Here is a 27,214-nt window from a genome sequence, read left to right as displayed (position 1 = left end):
CCTTAATGTAAAATGTGTATTTGATTTGTCAATCTTTTCCACCTTGATTTAGCATAAAGAATGACGACTCCACCAGTATTTCCTATAAGTATTCCTGTTCTCTAGAGTAGTAATCCACCTTGGTGGAGGAAAGCCAGCTCTAAGATTTAAATGGAAGGCTGACCTTAACGAAGGTCAAAGTCTCCTTTAGGCTCCTTCAGTCGGGCCTCCGTGTCCTACAAACCCCCCCAGTTCTCCCCACCCTTCCATCTGGTCCGTCCCCCCCCCTCATCTCCCCCTCTTTCTCTCCTCCCCTCAGGTGCGTTTTAGGGAACACTACTATTCTCGCCGAGTTTGCTAGCGAAGAGGAAATCAACCGTTTCTTTGCACAAGGTCAGTCCATGACTGCCTCTTCCGGCTGGCAGACGTCGATGGGCTCGTCTCAGAGCCGCATGGGCCCCAGCTCCATGGAGAGCTCGGCCCATGCCTTCCCACCCACCCGCACTGATCCAAATCACTGGAACGGCAGTGGCCTGGCGGGGACCGGAGGCGGCGGAGACCTCCACGCCTCCTCACTGTGGGGGGGGCCCAACTATTCCACTAGCCTGTGGGGCAGCCCCAGCAGTGACGGGGCCCGAATCAGCAGCCCCTCCCCCATCAGCTCCTTCCTTCCTGTCGAGCACCTCTCAGGAAGTGGGGAGGCCATGTAGTAGTTACGCTTCACCTTCTGACTTAGAGAGTTAAAAAAAAAAAAAAAGACAAAAAAAAAAAAAGCATACAAACAACCTAAATGAATAAATAACCGTGACCTCAGAGTTGGAGTAGTAAAAAGAAAAATCATTATCGTATGATCAACAGACGGGGGAAAAAAAGAGAAAAAAATCAAACGGCACTAGTTGGAGAAGACTTCACTTACAAAAAAAAAATATGGCGGGGTCGCCCTGTGGAAATAAGTTACGTTTATTCTTCTCTGCACATATGTCCACTTTGTTTTAGCCCAAAACATATCAGTTTGAATACTTGAATCATGCAGGCCAATACTATAATGTGAAAGGATGTATTTACACTTCCAGGTAGTGCTCTTCATACAGAAAAAAAAGCTTCAATTGAGCTCGTGTTTTATTCATCATGTTTATTTGAATTCCAATTCTTTTTATTTTTATTTTTATTATTTGCATTTGTTTGCTGACAATGTTGGAGTATGAGCTTTTTTTTAAACTTTGCACTGAATGTGGTTTTTCTCCGTATAATCTGCAATATCGAGAGAGCCTGCAGATCCAGTGTAGTTGTTTACTCAAGGATGTTCTTAAAGTGTGCGCTCTACTATGCCTTGATGTACGCCTACCTTATTGTGGTATTGTGGAGTTCAAGATCAAGATATAAAATGCTGACTTAGGATTATTTGATGATATTACAGAATAAGTATTGCACCAATTTTGTGTTTTAAAACTAAAGAATTTAGCTCTGCAGTGTGTAAAAAACACTGCAGCCACAGCTGTGACTTGCAAACCCGACCTGCAAGCCAGGGGGAACAGCACTTTCAAATAGGCTTTCAATTTTGTTTTGGAGGTGTGCCACATCGCGCCCTCTTGTTTACAGACTTTTGAGGGGGAAAGTTATGCTCATTTCTTCCTTCATTTTAAAATAATAAAAAAAAAAATCAAAGAAAAAAAAATCACAAAGAAAAAAAAATGCCTAAAACTTTTAAAAACTTGGAAAAAAAAATACAAAATAAAAAAACCTATAAAAAAAAATTGAACTAAAAATGATATCGAGGATGAAGACGACGCTTTCTATCTCTGGGAATAGTGATCAGTGTTTGGCCATGTTGTTGGTTATTTTACCTATTCCTCTTGTCTGCTAAATAACCAGCATGGTTCTCAGGAAATATAGCCAGTTTTCCCCTGTAGAAAATTTGTAGGAAAATCCAACTTCTAGCACTGAAAGTACTTATAGCTCTGTAAGTTTTTCTCTGCCAAATAACTGCTTTAAGCTGGAGATATTCTACATACTGCTTTCAAAAAATATGCTGTCTTTTTAATAATGGGTGGATATGGTTTGCTGAATCACTATATTGTCCTATTTCCCTTCCCTCTACCTATTGAGTGGCTCAATGTTCTCCTGCTCTGTGACCGTCAATGTAACTGTCAGACTTCAAAAGAAAAAGCAGAAATCTGTAACTATGCATACTGTAGCCCTTGACACGGCCTACAGAATTGCTTTTTCTTTTGTCCGAAGAATTTTTGTATATTCTCAGTAATAGCAAATACTTTGTTTCCAATCTTTCTCATTGCCAGAGATGGTGTTAAAGTTTTGTTTTCCTTTTTTCTTTCTTTTTTTTGTTTTGTTGGGGGGGATTTTTAACAGTGCAAAAGTCGTCCACATTTCATTGCCTTGATTCAAATTGTGTCCGAAGATGCAACAAGTCAAGTGGCTTTTAACTGTTTACAAATAGAATATGATTGTAACGTGTACAGTTTGGTTGTGTTAATCTGAAGTTCCTTACAATATTAATAAATCAACATTTTTGGCTGCTCATATAATACCTGTATTCTTTTCCTCTCCAGAGCTGGTTTTGTCATTTAAAATGGCTTGCCTCTGTAACAGAAGCCATGGAAGGCTAAAGCAGAGGTGAATGTAAACTATTGCTGGTAGTTGAATACAAGAAAAGATGTACATAGATTTACGGACGATATACATTACTGATTGTTTAGTCAAAGATGCACAGTATATGAAAAGCTTCAAAGAGGAGAGGAAGAGATTGAGTTTGAGAGAGAGAGAGAGAGAGAGAGAGAGAGAGAGATATGTCAGCATTAGGCTAAGCCATGGACCTTAATATTTGTTTAAGCTGTTTTGGTTTTATTTTTTCTTCTCCATTCTAGTTTTATTTGAATAGTAGAACTTGCTCACTGTGTTTAAATTATCTGTATTTAATGACTCAAAAAGCGTAGTACAAAAACCCTTCGAGTATTACCCTGACTTGACTGTGGTGTGCCAGTATTGAACCATATTAAGTAACTGCTTTACCAAATATACTTCAATCAGAAGATTTGTTTACTTAATTCCAGATCTTGCTTCTCATTTTGTTTAACAAATATTAAGAGAAACATTGGAACCAGGTTTTATCATGTTTTTTAAGGGGGGAGTACAAGAGTAAACATAATGACACATTGAAATGAAAAGCCTTGGATTTGCACTTGGTGTACATATTAAAAAAAAAAGAAAATGAAACTGATTAGGTTGTAGTGTACTGTATTTGTTTTTCCTGGAGGAGAGTATAGCTTTCTGTGGCTGAACTGGCTTGATTGGAGAAGTGTGCGGTGTGTGTGTGTCTGTCCTTCTGGATTGTTCCAATGCACAATGGCTATCTCTAAGGGTGCAAGGCAGTTTTACTTTGTGTTGGTTCTCCAAAACTTGGCCTGCTCTCTTCCTTGCTCTGAAGGAAACCGCTGTGTATTTGAGCTGGTGTTTGTTAAAAAGCGGAGCCTGTATTGGGCGCTCACGCAGGTCTCTGGCACTAGATTGCTGTGATATATTTTTTTTTTTTTAATATTATTGTTCATTTATTCTTATTTTATTTGACTTTGTGCATGGGAGGTCAGCTGATCCAGGCCCTCTGCCCGGGAGTGACCTTCCTCTGTGTCCAGGGTAGTGGTGTTGAAGTACTGATGGTTGGCGCTGTGCATGGCTTTAACTAATGGTTCTGAATAGGATCCTTCTAACTGTTGGGAGAGATGGCTTTTTGTATTATTGTCTCCCTAAACGCTGTGGCTTTTGTTTAACGGAGTGAATTAATAGCATAGGGAAAAGCCATTTGGCACCCAATTAATTTCCACTTTTCTTTTTTCTTTCTTTTTTTTTGAAAACTTTTTTTTTCCTTTTTGTTTTTGTCTTCCGTCTCTGTCATCTTAAAGTAATGTCTTCATGTATGTACAGCTGTTTGGTGTTGGACAAAGGTGTCCCTCCAAGACATGAAAATTTCACTGTCATGCCAAAATTTCAGAGGGGGGAGAGGGAGGAAAGGGATTTGTTGTTTTGTAAAAGCTGGACAATGTATACGCTTAAAATGCCACTTGCAAATGGATGTTTTGAGGAAATTCATGAGCAATGTACAATCCCCATTTTATATGGCCAGGTTGAAAGTAGAGGAACACATGGCTTGGTCTGACATTCTACTTTTGTATGAGAAAATGTCATTCTTTTCTGAAACTATCCTGTGAGCAAAATATACCCATGTCTTTTAAATGGTTCCTACTGTTGAACAATGTGCTACGGCAATTGACTTAAACTGTGAGTATTTCTGTCTTGTCATTAAAAAAAAAACCCTTAAAGCTTTAGTAATACCAGCACAAAGAAATGGATGGATGAATGAATGAGAGGTTGAATCTTAACTTCCACTTTGGAGAATACTAAGAAAGTCTATGCAGTGAGAAATGAGGCTTCAATGTCTTTTCTTTTGTTTGTTTTTGTTTGTTTTCCTCTCAGTATAACCTTACACAGTAGTGACAGGATAACAAAACAAAAAAAAAACATCCTGAAACATGTGCCATGATTGAAATTTCTTGTTTTCCTTTTCAAATAATTGGCCAGTTGTAGCAGATGGAGCATTACACTGGGAAACTTCCCTTTTTCTCACGGTTCCTCAATCACAAAATATGGGGAACTGAGGAAAAAGTGGAGTTTTCAATGCAACCTCTTATATTGACATATTTCAGACACCATTCTTTGCTCCCTCATAACCTATATGCACACTGCTTTTGGTTGACTGTTTTAAGGGATGTGTAGAAATCAACATCAATAAACTTACCAACTTCAATGAGCAGGAAGTACTCTTCGCTGTCTTCCTGGGGTCATCATAGAATTTTCACTTGGGGAACTGCACTTTTTGAAGGACAATCCTTATTTGTATTGGTTAAAATTTGACAGGAATTAGTCTAATAACACAAGGTAGAAAACTCGTGTTTAGTGATGAATGTTTCCTCTGATGCTGTTGTGTTTTATTTTACTCTTTGTTGCTTGGTTTTCAATTTTAGTGCTCTTAAGTGAATATATACTAAGGTTGTAGAGTAGATATTAGGTCTTATGTTGGCTGTACTTGTAGACTGATAACTGTTTGTAAAGTTCTGACCCTGATGTCAGAATACAAAGCTGTATAACTTGGGTACAACCCTCAATAAAAAAGCCTAACATTCAATCCAATGTGTCGCATATGTTTCATTCACATCATACATTTACTCAGATATCATTCAATGCACCATCAAGTTTTCTTTTTCACCAATTGCCTTTATGAAATCTACATTGCTGACCAGGGGGTAAGTTCAATTAACTCTTGGGATAATTCCAGTCAGTTTAATCGAGTATTGGGGTCATTTGTCTAATTTAAAACATTCATATGTTCTTAAATAACGCCAAGTCCTTTGCTACATTCACACATGCTAGGCCTTTTCCAATAAAGCAATGATTTTTTTTTTTTTAAATGACAGGCAGACATCTACACTTATCAGGTATTCGCTATTAAATCTTAATTTGTCCCGTCCCTGCAACCAACCATTTGGCATGTTCATGAATTTGCTGTGCAACTACCTCATACACCAACACATACAGTTCCTCTTGGCTGTTGTCATAATAAACCAGCCAAGGTGATCAAACTCACAAAAATCTAATACATGACAAATTTAAGTTTCAGATTAACTAGCTGTTAAAGCATGCTACATATGGCTTAGTGTATCATGTCATACTGTTACTGTTACCAGGCTACACTAAGTTTTAATCATACCTTGTTGAAAGAAATTATGGGTAGGGCTCTAACATACTCCATTGCAGTTTATCATTTTACAATTGATATGTTGCTGTACTGCTTCAGAGTAAACATCTCAACCCTTTAAAGTTCCTCTGGTAATTATTAGTTAAAACACAGTGTTGTTTAAATATTAAAGATGCAGTCTGCCATTCTAATTCGATAGATTTCAGCAGATTGCTGCTCAGGGTCCTCTACCTGTTCATTGTGTGTGCGCTAAAAATAACCAGTGTTCATACACAGTCCTTTTGCCAGAATCACAGACCTCACCTTAAAAGTATTTTTGATCATATTTTGGCCATTTATGCCCGGTCATGGATTCTAGGGTTAGTACCGCTGATGTACCACAAGGTGGAGCTGTGCAAGAGCAAACATCACAACAAGGAGTATTCTCTTTAGGTCTTGTTTATTATTTTCTTCAAAGAAATAAGTCATATTTTATTACATACACTGGTACATACGGCAAGGCAGTGGACTTTGATAGCCACAGATTGGGAAGGTGAGCAAGTGGATATAAAAACAAAAAAACACTGCCCAGTGACATCTGCAGTATATTCAACAGGTTTACAAGGTCACCCCCGCCGCACCTAGACATGGAGTAAAACAGAAGCACAAAATAACAGTATTAGGTCAGCTGACAACAGGAGACACTCAAAAGTGATAGTGGGAGCTGATAACAACTTTAGCAACTAAACCCAGAACAAATTCCTTGTATATAAAAAATGTACTTGGCCAATAAACATGCTTCTGATAGTTAACTGATCACATTACCTCATTCATAAACATCTTTCTTGTCAGCGATGAACTGTACAATCTCCTCAGGAGTCATCAATTTCTCTGCTGCTGCATCTGGGATCTCAAATCCTGAGAATATGAACACGCACGCACGCACAGAGAGAGAGAGAGAGAGAGAGAGAGTCTCTGTTATAAGAGCATTCATGCTGGAAATATAAGGCTCTATGGTCAAAATTTGATTTTTTTTTTTATATAAAATCTGAACTTACCAAACTCATCCTCCATTGCCATTATAATTTCCACCTGGTCCAAACTATCCAACCCCAGATCCTTCATGAAGTGAGAAGTTCCTTTAAGCTGGGGAAAAAAAAAATGTCAATGTACTCAAACATTATATTTTATTTACGGAATAACATAGCAGAACTTCATTAACTGATTAATATGACAATATGTGAGATATCCCACTGGTGGTAGTAGGTATACTAAGGAGTTGAGCATGAACATTGACAACCAATTATGATTACAGCACTACACACTGAAACTCTTTCACAGGTTCATATGAGTCTTTCACAACATAAACCCTGGAAGATGAGACTCAAATCACTATATAAAAGTAAACAGAGGACAGGATACAGGAATCTGCTAGTCACATGACAGATACATCTGTACACTTACTTTCTCTGGGTTGATCTTGTCATACAGCTTCAAGACGTACATAACACGGTCTGAGATTGCCTCTAAGGTAAGAGGAGGCAGACCTCCATACTGTCGACTCAGCTGTGAGACCTTGAAAGACAAAACATTTCACACACACACAATTCAGTGTTATTTAAAAGCATCAAAGATCTTCTTACACGCTCCCAAAGGATGTATGTAACAGTGACTGATGGTCACAAATTACCCATACACGTGCACTATTCAAATTTAGCTCAATGTTAGCTCAAAATAAGATAACTTCGTCTAGTAAGCCAGTGGACTGTTGGAATCACCCTCAAGTAACCGTCAATCTGTCGTGCCAAGTTAACAAGTTGGTAGGTCAGCAGCTAACTACCATTAACTGTTAGCTAGCTAGCTACAATGACAACATTTACGAAATGCAGACAATAATGGTTGGACTCCAAGCCAAAACATACGATGTTAAATGCGTGTTGGTCTGGAGGTTTAAACCATCAACTCCGTTTTTAGCTGACAATCAAGACGCGTGTGGATTTGCAGTAAAGACACTGGTAGGTCACTGCACCATCCTACACTGCTAGGCCAAAGCTGCGTTCAATGTTATTTAACTCTTACCCGTGACTGCTCGATCCTCCGCGTTCTCTGGGAACAACTAATCGCAGAAAATGATCGGTCATTGGAAATAAGCAGCGCACTACTTGATCTAGCGATCACAGATCCTTGATATAACCTTGTCGAGGACCGGGTAAGCGAGCGAACACACAGGGCAAGCGCACGGGTCGCCATGTCTATGGAATCCTGTCAAACCCCAGAATGCACCAGCATCAAGAAAGGCACCCAATTTGCACATGCGCATTGTTACAAACTAGTAAACATTTAAATCTTCCCCAGTTTTTACTTTAAAAACAAAATATTTTAAAAATATTTATAAAAAATATATGTTTTTAATAAAATGAATGAATAGCACAATCATATCTTTTACGTTTAGATTCCACTCAGAGGACTCTGGTCCGTCTCACGATTTTACTGTTGACCCGGATACGGAAACAATCGACAATCGTGTTTTGAAACATGACTTAATTATTTACCAACGTGGTTATCTCGGAATTATGTACATGTTTCATGGTTAAACATCGTTTAAGGCAGGTACATTTATAACACAATTTGTATAGGATGACTAACAATAAAATATCTAAGGTCAGGTATGGTGATGGCATGCTTAACTTGACAGGTGTCAATGAATGGACTCTAACGGACGCACTTAGCATATCTGTAGTCTTTATCTGTTTATGAATTAACATCTTGTCCTAATCTTGTAGACAGACAACGGTTCACAGAGTTTAACTGCGGGATTATACTGTGTGCATCTCTCTGTCGTTCTTGTCCAATGAACTGTTGCTCGCCTCCGTATCCCTTTCATTCCCCATGTAGGAAAGATACAACTTATGAATTATGATGTTCTATTGTTGCAGGATATAGAGATGACCGACATGGAGCCTGCGAGTTTGGAGAACTTGTGTGTCTTGTATCACAGTGCAAATTACATTGTTGTCAATAAGCACTGGGACATACGTATCGACAGCAAAATGTGGTATGAAAAACAGACCGTCCAGAGTCAGCTGAAGCTTCGCTTCCCAGATCTGGTCGACCCTGGGACGTACTATGGTTTCAGGTGTCGGATCCTTCTTTTTTTCGCTTGAAATATACATCAAATAAATAAATACACGAAATGAATAATACGTTGATGGTGATGACATATAGATTTCAATTGTCCACTTTATTATTGAAGACCTGATTACATGGATATTTTTAATCATAATTTAGTCATCGTAAATATCTAAAGTTTCAGTTATGAAGACGTACTGCATGGTAGTCCACAATGGTTTGCTTGAGTTTATGGTTCATGCTTTCAGATTCTGCCACCAGTTGGATTTCTCCACAAGTGGGGCATTGTGTGTAGCCCTGAGTAAAGCAGCAGCTGGGAATGCATACAGATGTTTCAAAGACCGGCTTGTAACAAAGGCATACCTTGCACTGGTAACCAAATCTGTCATGTTTCAGACACAGCATTATCAGTCAGCTTATTAACAAAAGCAAGACAACTGTCTTGAAGAATTGACAATCTGTCATGTTTCAGACACAGCATTATCAGTCAGTTTATTAACAAAAGCATGACAACTGTCTTGAAGAATTGACAACTTGTTTTATCTTAAAGCTCAGAGGAACAGTCGAAGAGGAAACAATGACCCTGAACTTTGCTATTGGCAAAAACATTGGAGAGGGCAAGACCCACATGATGTGTATTGATGGTTCAGAAGGTGAGACGTTCTGTGTTCTCATTTATCCACTTTTACAAGCAGTACCATTATTTGTTTGAATTGAAATTAATGCTGAGTACCTAATTGTGTTTACATTTATTCCCACGCCCTCCAACTCAGACTGTGAGAATCCTAAGCCCAGTCAAACAGAGCTCAAAGTCCTTGAATATGGAACATATGATGGAGAGCCAGTCACCAAAGTGCTACTTCAGCCTCTTACAGGTATAAAACACACACACACACACACACACACACACACACACACACACATCAATCATGTAAATTTGATGATTGGTAAAATGTGTGGCTGTGGTAAAGACAGTTAACCCAGTGGTTTGTTAACTGTTGTATTTCTTCTATTTATGTATATATGTATTTAATATGCCAACAATCAAATTGTTTGATTTCCGATTACATTTTCAGGACGCACTCACCAACTGAGAGTACACTGTAGCGCTGTTGGCCACCCCATTGTGGGCGACTACACCTACAGCCTGGGAAAGGACAACAGCCCTTACCGGATGATGCTACACGCCTATAGCTTACGTATTCCGCTGCCAAAGGAGCCCGTTCATGTGACAGCTCCTGACCCCTTCCTGCCGCTCATAGACACGAAATGGGTTCCAGAGAGACTCATGAAAACACTAGAGGGCGCCCTCGAGCATCTGCTTGACTGGTGCAAAGAGGAGGAGAGCAAAGCCCCTGCTGAAGCGTCCTCACAGGTGGACGAGAAGAAGAGCAGTCCAGAGGAGACGGAGGAGCAGAGGGTCCAGTGCCAGCAGTGGCTGAGTGAGTGGTCTTTGGACTGAAACCCCTGTAACACACTCCTGTATGTTCCTTCACAGCCTCTTTAGCGGTTAGCATTCCTGTTAACCTTGCAGTGTTGATGTGCACCCACATGCTGAGGCAGTTTTGTCTAAACACACTGTGATGTTAGGTGATGGATAGGGTCAGAGGGAGTAGTATAATGGATTAATGGACACAGCTCATTATATTACCTGAGATTTTCATAGACCAATTACAGTTTAGATGCCTTCACATAGCCCACAAAATACGAACGATTGAATTAGAGAGAGCATCCTGTAAGTGACCTATGTTTGTCCATTACTGATGCAGAACCATACTAGCATCTTAACCTACTATCACCATTTAGTGTCCTGCTGCTGTTCAGTATCACAGTGTGTACCAGCAAAACCTTACCTCTCACACACACACACACGCAATTAAGTATGCCATGCGTACAAGATTTTGAAATTAAACTCTTCATTGTATGAATGAGCTGTTATATGAGCTTACTGCTCTTTTAAGTATTGTTTGTACTTGTACTGTAGGTGTTTTACTAATATTTGCAGTTATGCACTTTTTAAGTATGTCAAAGGATGGCCTCTCATTGAATTTGTTTCATGGAAATGTCTACATTTTAATTTTATGTTAACTAAACTTATACACGGGTGACATGCAGATGCATGCTGTATTTAATCTTGAAAGGCAGCAGCTCAACAGAATGTTTACATGTCCTTTTCTGGAAACCTTGTGGGATTCTGTAGTTATCTAAAATGTGCTGTTGCTTTAGCCACATGACCCATTGCATACAATGACTGACTTGTCTCTCTCTTGTGTTAATGTTGCATTCACTATGCAGAATAATAGTAAGGATCATACAAATGCAACCAGAATAGTTGTATGTAGGCCAGTGTGCTGGTTGGTTGGTTGGATGGATATTAATTATTCTTGAATGCTGAGGATGGCCACATTTTAGCTGTTGCAGAAGGCTGTAATTAAAAATGCACCAGATTTCTCATAATCCTGAATAAAACACTTAAACACAAACAGTTTGGAGACAATAAAAAATAAATGTATTAGCAACCATGTGAAGCTGAAAATGCTGCTCACAAACAGTATTTTAGTGTTGCATGTGCTGAACAGTTTATCATCACAATAAATACTAGGGCCGGAAAGCAAACTAAACTGGTCATGTTCTTTTTCATGTGACATGGCTTCTGTCTTGTGATCGGCTTCCACCCCCCAAGGGTGAAATACCCGAGACAGCTCTCACCAAACGAACCTCAACTATCAGATGAGGCACAGGCACAAAAGAATAAATTGCCATGGAACAATGATACCACATACAGAGAGGATTCAAACTGAAAGCCGTCCTTGACAATGGAAAATCCTACTCCTGATCAATGGAAATGCACTAAAAAGCTTCTGATGCTGCACACATATTTTGATGGGTACTGACAAGGTATTCAAGGCATTTACATAGTTACATTTACATAGTTTTCTTGGTGAAGGAGCATTTACAGTTGATGATGAGCAGGTGGCTAAAGGTCTACGCCACTTTGACAGATGCATTTCTAGTCCTATTAAATGTTTGGACGCATATTCATAAAGATCCTCCATGTGTCCCAGTTCCTCAGTCTGCTTCCATTTGAACTAGAGCTCAAAACTGATCCTGCATCTGGACCCTCCTACTCAGAGAACCTTGGTGAAGATGGAGGGTCCCCTCAGTCCTTTCTGTTTTGGTCCGTGGGAGATTAGCGTGACTGTGACAGCATTAGATCTGACTGAGAGGGAGGAACTTCTGGTAGTAACTCTTGGTGACGTCAATCATCAGCTCTTGTGTGCACTCTGGCAGCTCGCTTGAGAACAGACCTGCAGGAGAGGGACGCAGAAATGGAGTGGATAATGTCGACGCTTTACAACCGCATCCTCAACGCAACGGATTTTCTGTACAAGCACGAGATTAGCATACAGGGTTCCCACCCATATTCATTGACAACAAACTAGTGAACTATTCAATGAAAATTAAAAAACAACCTTTTCCATTTCCTTTACGAATGGGCTTGTTAGGCTATGTTAATTGAAGTGGAAACTGTATCACACTGCAGAAATATGCACAAGGCAACATTATCCAGGGAAGAGTACAATAACTTCATTTCATTAGACCTCCATCTGACAACATCAAATTTCATGATTTTTCCAGGCCTGGAAAAAGAATATATATGAACTATATTATAATTTTAATTTTATAAAAATAAATATGTATTGCAGTGTTAAATACAATGTCTGAGTTTCCCAATATTGCACCAACATGTTATATATTCTTGCTATCCTCATGATTAAACTACACGTTATGTGGAACTGGACCAACACGTAAACATCAGCTCTTGCCCAGTAATTTCAAAAGTCTGACAATGGATGGGTGCACGTGTTAAAGACACTTCTATGTGTGGACACCACGTACCTGGGCAACCAGCGAACACTGTGAAGGGAGGAACCACCGTCTCAGGGGGCAGCACTGTGTTGTCCAGGATTTTACAGCAATCCTTCAGAACACAGCGACGACCCTGAAAATGGCATGCACATTAAAGTAGGCCAAGTGTCCTTCCTCAAAGTTGCTCAGCTCACAGGCATAAGATCACAGTAAATGGGTACTCACAATGACACAGTTCTTCCCAATGTGGACATAGGATCCTATCTGAGCTGCGTTGACTACACAGTCCTCCTCTATGAACACATGGTCCCCAATGTGCAATGGGAAGAATGCCACCCTAAGCACAAATAAAAAAAGAAAAGCACAATGCACAGAATCAATATTAGAGCAAACTGGCATCAGATCTGCATGGAAACTTGCCACACCCATCATATCACAGCTAGCTTTACATTTGAAAGTGTACTGTCAGTCGTCAGCTTTTCTCAAGGGATATCAACATATCACTTACCCCTTGCTGAACTTTTTAAATGGGGGACGAATCACACTCCGACTCTTTATGACACAGTGTCTTCCAACCCTGACATTAGCCAGATCGCCTCTGATGATGCAGTCGTTCATTACAATGGTCTAAGGGCAAAGCACATCATCAATCTTCGTTTCAGTGTGTAGACTATCTCTAGTTGCCCTCATCATAAATAGCCTACACCGTAATGTTAACATTGGTTGAATCGGCATTCGTCACAGTAACAGTTAATACTCACTTTCCCATTCAGCACGATGTTCTGACTCCCACAAAGTACCGACTGCCTACTGACCTTATTACCAGACGCCTGCAGATTGATGAGAAATTTGACGCCGTTTATTATACACATATAACGTTATTAACAAAGTAACATCTACAAAGCAACGTTAGCTGGCTTCGTTTACTGACTAATAGCTACCCTCATCTAACTAGCTAACTTTGCTATATCCAATGTTAGAGTAATTCGTAAAATATTTCATTTGTGTGAAATCATCATATGCTACACAGTGCATGACACCACAGCCCAATTTCTCAAAAATAACATGAACTAGTCTATTGTGTGGTTAGTCTGCAAAAGTAGTTTTAAAATCTGGGATAAGGCTAACGCTGTCATTGGCTTGAATATACATGGGACACTAGTTTGCTAACGCTAGCTAGCTTGCCTGCTAATGTGGAGTAGAGGGAAACATGCCAGATATACAGCTGCACTTGAGTTACTTACCGTCTCTATATATTCAGCCTTGTTATACAGTATTTCACACAGCTCCATTATGAACTAGAAATGTGGATTCACTAGCCAAACTCCCAATGATTACCACAAAATAGCAGGGTAACTAGCTAGCTTGATGGCTGTCAACCGCTCCCCTTGTTTCCGCTGTGTTGTTGGTTGATAGACATTGCCTGTCGAGGCACTGACGTCATCGGCCAATATTGATTAGTACTGTCTGTTGGAAGAATAGTCAGTTCCATGGAAGGCCTCTAGGTGGCTCTATGGCCATTAAAAATAGTCAGCACATTAAATCTGAAAGGGAATACTACTTTCCTTTTCTTATCTACCTTGTCACTGCCAACCCTCCCTTTCTTCCCAGCATTTTTGTAATAGTTGGCCATTTTTGGGTTCGTCTATGCATATTTTAGCTGATCATGCTGCTGGTGTAGGTCTTCAAAAGAACACACTGTTTCTACAATCTTGCACATATTGTATTGCACAGTTCTTGCACCGTTGCAGTATGAAACATGATAAATATGAAATATGATATGGATATTTATCTTTTTTTTCCTCTCACATAAGTGATTCGATTTTCACATCTCTCTTTCTCTCTGTCTCACTCTCATACAAAAGCAGCTTCCTTACTATTTGGGGTTGTTATGTACGTAGTGCTGTGTCTACATAATTGTGTATGACAAAAGATAAATATGCTCCCTTTGTTCCATTACAATGTATTTCATCCTCCTTTCATTTTGGCGGTGTGGTCTTCATTTCAGTGCTTTGACAAAAGAGGGTACTGTTGGGCAGACAAGCGTGCTCATACAAACTCAACAGAGCACTTGGGACTGCGGCGGTGTTAATTGGTTTGTGCCCGGGTGTGCTTAGTGTGGGCCAATCACAAAGGCACCAGTGTCAGGCGTGTAGGACTCCTGGCAGCCTGGCAGGCACATACAGGTAGCTAAGGATGTGGTGGAAGGATGGATCTAGGAGTAGGTCTAGGTAGTAATAGCAGGCACTGCGTTTGACTGAGAGGATTGTTTATAAATGTGCGGTATTTTGAGCTGAGCATGCAGATGTTTGTGTGTTTCTGTGTGTGTCTGTGTGTGTGCGTGTGTGTCTGTGTGTGTGTGTGTGTTTGTGTGTGTGTAAGTGTGTGTGTGTGTGTGTGTGTGTGTGTGTGTGTGTGTGTGTGTGTGTGTGTGTGTGTGTCTGTGTCTGTGTCTGTGTGTGTGTGTGTGTGTGTGTGTGTGTGTGTCTGTGTCTGTGTCTGTGTCTGTCTGTGTCTGTGTGTGTGTCTGTCTGTGTCTCTGTGTGTGTGTGTGTGTGTGTCTGTGTGTGTGTCTGTGTCTGTGTCTGTCTGTGTCTGTGTGTGTGTCTGTCTGTGTCTCTGTGTGTGTGTGTGTGTGTGTCTGTGTGTTTTATTATCCGCATCCATCTCACCTGTGACCAGATTGAGAGACAGTGAGCCCTGGAGTCATTCTGTTGTGCAAGGTTATCCTGTAATCCTCTGACGGGGCACATCTGTCAGGTTGGATTTTTGGTGTTGAAATTGCACAAGAGAACCCATAGGACCACAATGTCATCTGAGAGGTCACTCAAGCCTTTGTATTGACCGATGGACAATAGTCAATAGTTTCCGTGGGGTGCATTGATTGTCTTTCTCTTCACGGGTTATGGTTATGGTACTGGCGCAAATCCATTAAAGTTTACAGTAAGAGCTGCCCCACAAACTGATAATGAGTCAGTTTTTCCCTCTCTCTCTTACACCCTCTCTCTCTCTCTCTCTCACTCTGTTTTCAGAAAGAAAGTGAAGAAAGCTTTATTCTCATGTGCATATGCAATTCACACCGTCTTCTGTAATTACATGGTGTGTTGTTTCCATTCACAGGTATCCCCTGTAGCGAAAAGAGAAAGCTGTCACTACTTTCGGTGTAATAATAATAATTAATAACTTCCATTGCATCGCTTAGACAGATGGGCAAGCATGTCTTGCTGTGCTGGGATACCCAGCTTGTCTGATTCTAGGAGCTAGTTCATACTTCATAGATAATTAACAGTGGATTCATTTTAGAATAAGAACAATATGAATTAGCCTGAAGACTCTGCCTTGACACCCCGCATAGTCTGGCATCAGTTCCAGACTTCAGACCAGCTGTCACTGTCCAGCCCCCTGCTGGAAGTGCCCGGCGACAATGACCTTCACTGAAACACCTCGAAAAGATGTGTCTGAACTGTGACTGCGTTATTACAGTCTACGATGACTGGATTAACACTGGGCACCTATTCTTTGCAATGTTTCCAAAGCTAAATATGGTGCTGTTTTCATCCACTCTCGTAGAGGGTTCCATGCAGACAGACACACAGACAGAAAGGAAAGTGAGTACTCTGCCAGGGTCAAGGATTTTTCAAAAACAGATCAAGATTAAAAGAGAAAGGAGAGTAGAATGTCTGGATTACGCTTCAAAGCTCTGTTTGGGCAGACCTGCTATTTGAACCATCCCTGTTTAAGTAGGTGTCAAGCAATTGCTTTAAAAAATAAATCCTCTTTTCTTTTTAAGCACGGACAATAACCTCTTTTTGAAGTCCTTCGAACAGCTGTCCAAACCCTTCCAGGGATTCTCATACAATACAGGGAGTGTGCACAACTTGACAAGTCAATATTTGCCAAGGGATGTGCACTGGTGAATGTCAAGTTAAATATCCGTGTTTGGGCATCGGATTATCAAAACTGCGAAAATGCGCTGGACTCTGGATTAATATGTGGCTCTCCTCTAATCAAAATGTCTGTCCATAATCTCAGCAATTAAAATGGCCTTCATCCATCTGCATCGATGGATGGCATTGGTAGGACTCAGGACGCACAGCGAGTGGCTCGGCTCATGACATATCGATGTGTCAGCGGCCATCTGACAATATTTGACACTCGCAGTGTTTGTTTATGCGCTGTTTATCCATTGTTTTTTTTTTTGCATGCATGCATTTGCCCCCCCCCCCCCCCCCTCGCAGGCTTCATGTCTAATGTCTCTTTATTTGCAGAGTCCACTGCAGGCTCTCAAGAGTCTCTCATCGATTTTCACTGTGCCGGGCAGCACAGCACAGCACAGGAGAGGCGAGGGCCATTTTCAAATGGCAGTAAACAGGTGGCGCGCTGAATTGAATTACTGTCTCCCCCACATCCTCTCCAGGTTACCGTCTGAAAGAGAAGGTAATTTCATTTCCATCACTTCCCTTACACGCACTGTATGCCGTCACTACACGTTTTTTGTTTAGTCTTTTTTTGCTTTTTACCTCGCGCTACCTCTCACCCAAGCACCTGCAGAGCTGAGAAGGCTGCCAACTAACCTATACACGGCACTTAATCCCCAGGCGCTGTTAGTGGGGTTTTAATTACATTTTCCTACTTGTGTGAGTCATAATCAGTTGGCCCCACCTCCCACCTGCATAGACACACACGAACACACATCGCCAGATCTCCATAACGACAGCATAGGCTGCCATAGCACTCACTCTAATGTTAATGTGATTATTTTTTTACAGTTTTAAATCAAAGTGACTAACAGCTAAGCATACATTTCTATGACCCCTTTCTAGGACCTTCACTGATCCCTGGGAATTGAATCCACGACCTTAGATGTCCAATGTCGCCTTAGCAACAGCAGGTGCCAACGGCATCACTGGGACTTGGAGCCTGTCATCATCAGAGTGAGTGTGAAAGAATAGGTTAACTCTTGCCGTTCATCTCCACACGCAGTTTTGTGAGGCTGCCAGTTGTGTTTTCTGCCTGCACAATGTACGTGTGGAAGGGGGGCCTCTGGCTGAACTCAGAACTATTTTCACTTATTCCCTGGGCTGAGTCGTGCCTGACTTCTGTTCAAATTTCCAGGCCATCCCACATTGTTCAAAGGGGAGGCTGGAGGGAGGATAACCGGCTCCGAAAGAGTGCTTTTTTAAAGGGTGCTAGATCCAAGAGCTTTCGCCCAGTGGAATGTGTAGGTTCTGTTATCGCCCCCTCTCTTTCTCTCTCTCTCTCTCTATCTCTCTCTCTATCTCTCTGGGTTGGGCCCAGGGGAGTGAACAGGGCTCTATTCTCGAGGGTTTTATATAATGCAGCCAGCCCCCATGGCTGTGGGCGACAGACACGCCATCCTTTCGGAGAAGGAGCGAAGTGAGACGGAGTCGTCTCTGCGTCTAGTGCCGGTTTGTTCGAGATGATTAGTTCTGCCTGTTCCGAGAAAAACAAAAGCTGGCCGCAGTGAATACATATTCTCTTTCTCTCTTTTCTTCTTCAACTCTCATCTCTCTTGCCTATTTTCTCCCCCTGTTTCTATCTCTTTCTCTTCGACCCTCTCAATCACTGTCTATCTCACCATCTTTCCATCTAGAGTCGAATTCGAAACCCACTTTCCTGAGGCTATTAGTAGGTAGGGTTGTGTGAGTGCAAGCAGCGCATGTCTTATATAATCCATTCTTTTCTATTTTAAGCAAGCACATACTAACACTACTCCTCTGCGGGTTCTTGTGTAGGTGTTTTCACACCGCTGCCTGTGCTTTAGACCAGCGTAGAATTAATACTAAAACATGTTTTACGCACAAAGCTGAAAAACCTAGGCACAAAAAAAAATCAGATGTATGAAATCATGCGTGTGCAAGGTTCCATGCACCTTTTATCGCTCTAACGACAAATTGAGCAATCATGCATGAGCATCTTCCCTCAATCAATGACCCGGCCGTACAAATACACTAGCCCCATATTCAGATTGGACTTGGCAAAAGGAAAAGCAGGAAATCAACCAAAAAGGAAATTTCAGAGAATGCAAGGTGGAAGTTCGCTTATCTGATATTGTTATCTGGCATTAATAACAAAAGGAAACAGTTGGAGTGGCAGAGTGTGGCAGTGGCCATAAATGCGGTGGGTTCAGAGGTCAGAGAACCGCACTATATTATCTAGGACTTGGTGAGGGGGGTTAGCAGCAACCTCTTTGACCAGGCAGTTCATCATTATATCAAAATAGCCGCAAACATCAGAATTCGGCTAATTGTGTCCCAAAAGGCAGTTGTTATTGACGTAATACAGAATATGGAGGGCAACGAAGGAATCCTATTATAAATCCTATAATCACTAGAGCAGCTTGTTTTCACTTGATCGTTGGAACCACCCAATCGAGAAACCCAAATTGCTAAATGGTTGTGAAGACCAAGATTGCGACAGTGGTTAGACTATGACACTTTCCAGAAACCCACCCCTGACCAGTCAGCCAGTTCCCTCTGGAATGGTCCTGTTGCCAAGACACCCAGGGCCTCATTTACTAACATTTGCGAGCGCAGCGTAATCAGCGCCTTTGCTAAACCGCAAACAGCACACATATTTATTAAACAACAACCTGGTCGCGTAATCAGCGCCTTTAGTCCGAAATATAGCCTACTTCTACGACTACGTTACTCTGTGGTCACGCAGTTGCCTTGACGGACTCGTTTTCATTTTTTGTTCTCCGACGGTTGTGGGTGTTGTAAAGCATTGATACTGATGTATTGACGGATTGACGGAGTCGGATAGTTCCAAAATTTGGGAGGTGCACGTCACGCCACGGAGAGGTGCTCGGAGAGGGTCTTACAACGTCGGAGAGGGCTCTCCGTGTCTAAATGGACAACCTTACATTGCGCTTTACCCTCTAGTGTTATTAGCCTGCCGCTAAAATAGGGGAGAATGGGCCTGCGTGTTCCTGCCACCATGGGTGATGAGTTAGAATTAGAATTAGAATTAGAACTTTTGGTTCACGATGTTACAGCAAACTTAGACCCCGTCCACACTAAATATAGACGCATAAATATTTCTCCGTTTAGCCCTTCTATCCACACTAAAACGGCGTATAACAACACTGAAAACGATGCTTTTCAAAAAAGCTGACCCAGGTGGATACATTTAAAAACTCTTTGCATTGTTCCTGCATTACTTTATGCATGGTGTGGGTCATCTTTGCTTCTTAAGGGTTGAACAGGATCGTATAGGTGCCTTACCCTACTGTTCACTGCAGGTGCCTTAAATTCTGTGATTGTTATTTCATTTTTTTTACACCGTGATGCCAGTTTTACTTCTCCAACATAACATCAAATGTTAGGAAGGGCACACTCTTTGTGAACATGCTTTTATTGTGGACAGGGATGTTTGGTTGCCATGGCACTAGGGGGTAGATTGCGCTCGAGAGGCTGTAACGTCAAAATAAACATGGAAGGCGAAATGAATATGCTGTTCTGTCTCTACAATGTATTTAGTTTAGTAAGTGTACTTCAGGTACAAGTACTTTTTCTGAATAGATACACGTTGCTCCTACGTAGAAGGCAAGCACTGTACTCGGTGTGCCAGACAAAGGGTGGAAAAGGCAAAGAATACGGTTTAAACCCTACATGGAACGGCGATTCTGGCCAAACAGCTGCTAGATGGTGGGACAATTTTTGATATGCCTATATTAAATGATATATCAAATATAAACATTTAAACAAACAACATTTCTGATGTATTCAAACATATTTCATGCCTTTAAAGAATAAGCCTCCATTTGATATAGTGGGGAGAATAAGTATTTGACCCCCTGTCGATTTAGCAAGTTTGGCCACTTGCAAAGAAATGTGTGATCTATAATTGTAATGGTAGGTCTATTTTAACAGTGAGAGTCAGAATATTAACAAAAACATCCAGAAAACTGCATTTTATAACAGTTATGAATTGATTTGCATTTGTCAAAGAAAATAAGTATTTAAACCCTTACCAAACAGCAGGAATGGCTCCCACAGACCAGTTATGTGCCCAAGAAGCACACAGATTAGCCCTCACAAGGTCCACCTAATCTCATCCGGTGACGTGTATAAAAGAAACATGTCAAAAGAATCACACCTTCAACCTCACCACCTAGGGCAAGACCAAAGAGTTGTCCAAGGATGTCAGAGATAAGATTGTAGACCTGCTCAAAGCTGGAATGGGCTACAAAACCATCAGCAAGCAGCTTGGTGAGAAGCAGACCACTTTTGTATATATTATTCTATTGTAGGCAGAAACATAATCGGTCAAGATAACACACTTTTCTTGGAACAGAAACATTTCGTATTTCACTTCATTCTTGGTCAATCTTTCACTTTAAAGGGGGGTCATATTATGTACCGCTACTAGGTACGTCTAGTTAGACTTTGTATGGCATACCATTTAAGCATACTTACATGTCCACATATTTAACTGCATACTCCTTGATTGGTTGTTATTTCCAAAGGTCTTTGTGTCAATACTGTGTAAATAATTCACACATGGGCCCACGGGCCAGTACACGAACTTGTAATGTTAGTAGTTGTTCTGCATAACCTCTGAATATCGCCAACTGACTAAAACCATTTGAAATATGCATATACCAGACATGAAGTCGGCATGGAGGAAAGCACTCTCTCACATTACCTTCACTCTTGATACATTTGACTGTGAGCATTTGTATTGATTGAGGCATCTTGAAGGCGGTTGTTAACTTGAAGTGGAATTGGTGGAAGCAAAATGTAATAACATGGAAGTAAATACGTAAAAGTATAGTTTAAATGTTTAAAATATTAAAAAGCAATATAATTTACTGGAAAATATATATATATAAAAAAAAAGTCAGTGGTGCCAGCATAGTGCATAGCATAGAGTTAGCATGGTGATGACCAGTCTGGACTCAGATGTCAAGCTAGCACATCGAATATAATTAAAGTTCTACTAAAATGTCTGTTTCAGCGGAAATGCCATAGCTGCTTGAGACGTTTAGACATACCTTAGGAAGAGTATGACAGAGACACAATGGGCTGGATATTCATCATTGCTATGAGTACGCATTGGTAGCTTTTGCGAGGCAGATGTAAAAAAGGATGTCATTCAACAGCAGGCCAGACAGAGGGCTGGACAACCAGACTGTGGTCACTCTAGTTATATAATAGGCTAAGCTAATGTTCAAACCAACCGGTTTCTTTTCAAACCTCGTTTGTTGCACAGTGCAGTCAACAGCCAGACTAAATTCAAATTCAATTGTTGGTGCCGAACCAAGTTCAGAGAACACTTTCAACAAATTCTACAACCCACGTCTTTGCATGGCTACATGGATGATATTCAAATGTATTTGAATGATAGTCACCGTGTCATTCTGTTTTTGTCAATAGATGGTTTCTTTACGTTTACGGAAAATGATCTTTGTAGCCACTTGTAGCCTAGGCACAACTCACTTGAGTGTGCGCACTGTGAACGGTAACCCTGGTATGATCACTCTGCATGTGTGTATGTGTGTGACACTGTGTGTGTGTGTGTGTGTGTGTGTGTGTGTGTGTGTGTGTGTGTGTGTGTGAGTGTGTGTGTGAGAGAAAGAGAAAGAGAGAGAGAGAGAGAGAGAGAGAGAGAGAGAGAGAGAGAGAGAATGACAGAGAGCAAGAGAGAGGGAGGAAGCAATGTCGCCTGGAAGCCTGACATCTTATCATTGGATCAGCATGAGAATTTCTCCTTAATATGTATTGAATAAGGGAGAAAGTCCTCTAACATGGGTATTATACCACCCTGAAATGAGAGAATAGTTAATCATCCAGCTCACTTGTGTGCCCACCGTGAACGAGAACCCTGGTATGATCACTCTGCGTGTGTGTATGTGTGTGACACTGTGGAACACTGTGTGTGTGTGTGTGTGTGTGTGTGTATGTGTGTGTGTGTGTGTGTGTGTGTGTGACACTGTGGAACACTGTGTGTGTGTGTGTGTGTGTGTGTGTGTGTGTGTGTGTGTGTGTGTATGTGTGTGACACTGTGGAACACTGTGTGTGTGTGTGTGTGTGTGACACTGTGGAACACTGTGTGTGTGTGTGTGTGTGTGTGTGTGTGTGTGTGTGTGTGTGTGTGTGTATGTGTGTGACACTGTGGAACACTGTGTGTGTGTGTGTGTGTGTGTGTGTGTGTGTAGTTAATCATCCAACTCACTTGAGTGTGTGGCACCGTGAACGAGAAAACCCTGCGGGCGTCCCTGAGTGGCTTCATGACAACCCCTTATGGCAGACTGTCACACACTACAGCAAACTTTTCTGCAAGAAGCGTGCTCATTGGCCCAAGGTGTGCAAAACACGTCAGCCACTTTTAGTTTGCCTGTTCATCTCAATCCCTGAAGGACCAACAGAGTGAGTTTGCTGTGTAAAGTCCTTATACTCACTCAAAAATGCATAAATGGGCATGCACCTCCCTACCTGCAAGAATTAATTACTCCCCAAACCTCCACCTGCACCCTCAGGTCTTCAAACAGCTTGCTCCTCCGCGTCCCCAAAACCAAGCTCCGCACCATGGGCGACCGGGCCTTTTGCTCGGTAGCGCCTCACTTATGGAACAGCCTCCCTGACCACCTAAGGGCAACGCAGACGCTGGACTCCTTTAAAGCTGGACTTCTTTAAAGCTGGACTTCAAACATTTTTATTCAGGAAGGCATTTCTGGCCTTGTGTTAAATCTAGCACCACTACGTTTTCTATTATGCTTATGTTAACACATTTTTTATATTATTGTATTATTATAGTTAGTTTCTAATATGTAGGCACTCTGAGATTCTATTGAATGAAAAGTGCGTTAAAAAAAAAATGAATTATTATTATTATTAGGAGACCATATATGGATATTTAAGACAATAACGCTAAGATATTTGTGAAACAGGTAAAGAATAAGAGCAGCTCTGGTGTTTTCTGTGGGTGGATCTCGGTTGGAAATCTCATTACCTAGAGGCCTCATAGATTCTCTCTCTCTCTCTCCTGGGTGAAGGCTATCATGTCTGCACGTCTCATCTTGACTCTCTCCCGCCGTGCTGTGCACATGTTAATCTGGACGTGTTTGCTGCAATTTGTCTTATACTTCTGTCCCCTTATGCGTCTTGTGTGTTTCATTTCAGAATGGAGGGGAGGCAGGTAGCAGACACTGGACCCGCTCCAGGGAGGCTATCCATCAAACGCAGAGAGTGTGTGTGTGTGTGTGTGTGTGTGTGTGTGTGTGTGTGTGTGTGAGCAGTAATTGGGCTCTTTGCAGGTCTGGCGGTATCCTTCCATTCTTCAGCTCTTGTGCCAATACTCAAACTGTATTTTACACCCTGGGGGTGAAATCTTCTTGCCTTGTCGAGTCAGCCGGGTTTTTTTTTGGTAGGGGGTAGAGTGTTGTGCTCGGCGTGGCCGTTATGCACCCAGTGATAAATCACATATTTCAGATCAGTGCAAAGAACCTTTCTAGACATATTAGGCAAGCTTGCTGGCTCTCGTTAATTCCCATGTTTGGGAGGCAGATGCAACCACGGCGGCTCTTCGATGTTCCCCCCGCAGCTGTGGATAGGAACATGAGCCCGTTTTCGCCCGACAGAATTGCATAACATTTGAACGAGGTCCATCTCTACCTCGATTACTGACCCCCTCTCCCTGGGCCCACTCGTTCACGATTTCAGGCAGCAATCCCGCTGGGGTAATACCTTAAGCAGGCTTAGTGACGAAAGATGCTACTATTCTTTTGTGTTTACTTTTTGATTGGCATCTGTCTTCCTCCCCCCGTAGGTGGTTGCGTGGTGCCTGATTTGCTTCGCCTACAATATTTGCAGCGACTCACTCCATCGCCGGTATCATCTGAGGGGCAGAACCCGATTTACTGACATCTGTCGCTGTGGTACGTTTGCCAGCGAAGGGGGGTTTCAGCACCTGGTGTGTCTGGGCACAGAGGGCATAGGGTGAGGCTGAGCTGGTGGTGCCACAGTAGAGGCTTCCAGTCCTTTCCCAGAGGCTTTCCCAGAGGTGGCGATCAGTGTTCGTGGAGGCAGCCAGGAGGCAAAGCTGAGGGTAAGTCTTTCTGGACCTTTCCACAGTCCAGCTGAAACACACACACACACACCTGGAACCATGCAGGGGTCGTTCCTGCAGGCACGCTGCGATGAGCCCCTGATGACCACCGACTGGGGCATCCCCCTCTTCATCGCCCTAGTGGTGCTGGGGCTGATCTACGCCTTCCTCTACCTGCCGGCCATGACGCACCGCGCCCTTCTCGAGGAGGCCATGAAGAACCAGTCCTCACAGATGGGCCTATTGCCCACCAAAGACGATTGATTGACAGGAGTAAATTGTCGGATGGAGCAGGTTCTTTTTTTCCTTCCTACCTTCCTTTTTTTTCCGTCCTCATGTATGGGAATAGTACGCCATTTGTTGGTCCATCATCCACGGTCTTAGTGACGCACACTTTCATCAGGCTGATTGACTTTCGATCTCTGTGATGGTTGGATTGTGACGGAATATCAAAGAGCTACTGTTGTGGTTAGTGACGTGACATGCTGGCTGTGCCATGCTCTCCGTGCACGAAGATGGCATGATCCCTCAGCGAGCTGACCTGGGTGTCTGCTGCGTCACCACCCTTAAGAAGATGGGGCTCCCTCTTTGGTTTCCGCACCCCTCACCATGCCCCGTGTGAGAAGGATTGCTTAGCCAGCAACCTATCACTGCGGCTAATCCAATCAAGCTCTTCCTTGATATTGGAATGTGTGAATACACGGCCGCGAAAACAAATGACAGTATTAATCTTTTCATACAAATGAAAACAGGTGGGTGCCTCTGAAGTGATTTATATTCAGAGAGGATGTACTGGGTGTGAATAATTCAAATGACCTTTGGGTAGACAAACAAATTAACGAATTGCTAATATATCGCACAGGATGATTTTCAGCATATTTAAGTGAAGATTTTATTTAAAGTTTTGAAACGTTCTAAGTTGTACTTACCATACCTTGTATGAAGCTATCTTGTATAATCTTTGCTATCATCATCACATTTAGCGCATTTCTGAAGGGAGAGCACTTGACTGTGTGACAACTGTGAAACCTCCATGTCATTATTTCTGACCTTTAGTTGAAATAAGCTGTAATGCAGTTATTTCCATGTATCGTTTTCTCACAGGGCTTACTTATTTTCCATCTATTAAATTAAATATAAAAGGGATTTTTTTATAATGATGAGTTGCAACTGTGCAATATTGTCACAGAAGTGAATGTATTTATTGTGGGATAGTTGGTAGTTGAAGTACCTGAAACTATCTGAACTGTATGTACAAAATCTCATTGGAATTGTCTTTATGTATGCAATGTTAATGATTGGATATAATCTATGCACATTCGAAACCACGGATATTACATTCCTGGATTGTATTAAAGCTATATTCGACCGCTCTATTTGTGCTCAGTTGTTCTGGTTTTTCTTGGAAGGCAGATTTGGGATTCACAGAAACCCTGGTATGATCACTATTCGTGTGTGTATGTGTGTGACACTGTGTAACACTGTGTGTGTGTGTGTGTGTGTTTGTGTGTGAGAGAGAGAGAGAAAGAGAAAGAGAAAGAAAGAGAGAGAGAGAGAGAGAGAATGACAGAGAGCAAGAGGGAGGAAGCAATGTCGCCTGGAAGCCTGACATCTTATCATTGGATCAGCATGAGAATTTCTCCTTAATATGTATTGAATAAGGGAGAAAGTCCTCTAACATGGGTCTTATACCAGCCTGAAATGAGAGAATAGTTAATCATCCAATCACAATGGTCTACTTACAACTAAGGACATTTTTTAAATGTGCTGAAGCAGAGCTTCTCAAGAGCTTTAAGTCGTGCCATGAATTAACAACCTCTTAATGGTAGGCTACGCAGCTGACCCCAACCCACACACACACACACACACACACACACACACACACACACACACACACACACACACACACACACACACACACACACACACACACACACACACACACAGCTGACCGGAATAGCAGAAGTTTAACAATAGTGACTTAATAGGTTTCAAATGATTTAACTAACAGATGGGGCAGCAATTTGTTGAATGGATGTGAATGGTTAAGCTCCTTAGTGAATGGACTGCAGAACTGGTATGATATTTGGCCATACCCCTTTGGTGCTTAAGACATTACAGGAGAAAGGCTTCAGTGGATTGCTAAGGATCATAGTGCTTCTGTTGTTCCGTAGAATAAGCTGATTTAATCAAACGTGAGTCCCTAAAAAAAGGAGAGAGAGAGAGAGAAAGAGAGAGAGAGAGAGAGAGAGAGAGAGAGAGAAAATAGATTTAATTGTAGTTCATTTTCAGCAAGTGCCACATCACCAGATTAGGGGTTAATCCCCCATCGTTGGCAACACTCAGTGTAGCGGCACCAGGTCCGTGATGTCGCATCTCAGCTCAGGCCCCCCCCTCAGGCGCTCCTGCCCCCTAGTGAGA

The 27,214-nt window shown here is 41.8% G+C and overlaps 4 protein-coding genes across 8 annotated transcripts in view; 2 read left to right on the top strand and 2 right to left on the bottom strand.

The window, feature by feature from the left end:
- Window positions 1-5,173, top strand: part of LOC308379505 (trinucleotide repeat-containing gene 6A protein-like) — a 68,217-nt gene extending 63,044 nt beyond the window's left edge. For all 5 annotated transcript variants that reach the window (XM_080856673.1, XM_080856676.1, XM_080856672.1 and 2 more), the window contains one exon: window positions 299-5,173. In XM_080856673.1, coding sequence (XP_080712799.1) covers window positions 299-689 — 391 coding nt within the window. In that variant the 3' untranslated portion in view covers window positions 690-5,173. The remainder of the gene's footprint in view (window positions 1-298) is intronic.
- Window positions 5,174-6,165: 992 nt separating this feature from the next.
- Window positions 6,166-7,993, bottom strand: ndufab1b (NADH:ubiquinone oxidoreductase subunit AB1b). Its single transcript, XM_080856978.1, has 5 exons — window positions 7,802-7,993; window positions 7,187-7,297; window positions 6,781-6,868; window positions 6,548-6,640; window positions 6,166-6,363 (listed from the first exon to the last, which is right to left on the bottom strand). Exons 1-4 carry the CDS (start codon window positions 7,970-7,972, stop codon window positions 6,549-6,551), a joined length of 462 nt encoding a protein of 153 aa, XP_080713104.1. The 5' UTR covers window positions 7,973-7,993; the 3' UTR covers window positions 6,166-6,363; window position 6,548.
- Window positions 7,994-8,573: 580 nt separating this feature from the next.
- On the top strand, window positions 8,574-10,476 carry rpusd1 (RNA pseudouridine synthase domain containing 1; the record flags this gene model as incomplete). Its single annotated transcript, XM_080855943.1, is given in 6 exon segments — window positions 8,574-8,636; window positions 8,638-8,858; window positions 9,100-9,223; window positions 9,402-9,504; window positions 9,625-9,726; window positions 9,928-10,476. Coding segments are annotated over 6 exon segments (999 nt in total). The 3' UTR covers window positions 10,314-10,476.
- An 820-nt stretch (window positions 10,477-11,296) lies between these two features.
- On the bottom strand, window positions 11,297-14,053 carry dctn5 (dynactin 5). The gene is made up of 6 exons (XM_080856350.1): window positions 13,966-14,053; window positions 13,483-13,551; window positions 13,230-13,348; window positions 12,947-13,058; window positions 12,752-12,854; window positions 11,297-12,159 (listed from the first exon to the last, which is right to left on the bottom strand). The coding sequence occupies exons 1-6, from the start codon at window positions 14,011-14,013 to the stop codon at window positions 12,062-12,064; spliced, it is 549 nt and encodes a 182-aa protein (XP_080712476.1). The 5' UTR covers window positions 14,014-14,053; the 3' UTR covers window positions 11,297-12,061.
- Between the last annotated feature and the right edge of the window lie 13,161 nt (window positions 14,054-27,214).

This window comes from Sprattus sprattus, assembly GCF_963457725.1.
Source record: "Sprattus sprattus genome assembly, chromosome: 18".
Classification (NCBI taxonomy): Eukaryota; Metazoa; Chordata; class Actinopteri; order Clupeiformes; family Clupeidae; genus Sprattus; species Sprattus sprattus.
The sequence above is the reverse complement of the archived record's forward strand: the minus strand, read 5'-3'. Positions and strand labels throughout refer to the sequence as shown.

Bases quoted from the DNA above. Each gene is read 5' to 3' on its own strand.
- ndufab1b (XM_080856978.1), bottom strand. From the start codon at position 7,972: ATGGCGACCCGTGCGCTTGCCCTGTGTGTTCGCTCGCTTACCCGGTCC. The intron at 7,298-7,801 runs GTAAGAGTTAAA...TTGTCTTTCAAG, and splicing joins GGAGGATCGAGCAGTCACGG to GTCTCACAGCTGAGTCGACA. The intron at 6,641-6,780 runs GTAAGTTCAGAT...TCATATTCTCAG, and splicing joins GGCAATGGAGGATGAGTTTG to GATTTGAGATCCCAGATGCA.
- dctn5 (XM_080856350.1), bottom strand. From the start codon at position 14,013: ATGGAGCTGTGTGAAATACTGTATAACAAGGCTGAATATATAGAGACG. The intron at 13,059-13,229 runs GTAAGTGATATG...ATTTGTGCTTAG, and splicing joins TTTAAAAAGTTCAGCAAGGG to GGTGGCATTCTTCCCATTGC. The intron at 12,855-12,946 runs GTGAGTACCCAT...TGCCATTTTCAG, and splicing joins TTGGGAAGAACTGTGTCATT to GGTCGTCGCTGTGTTCTGAA.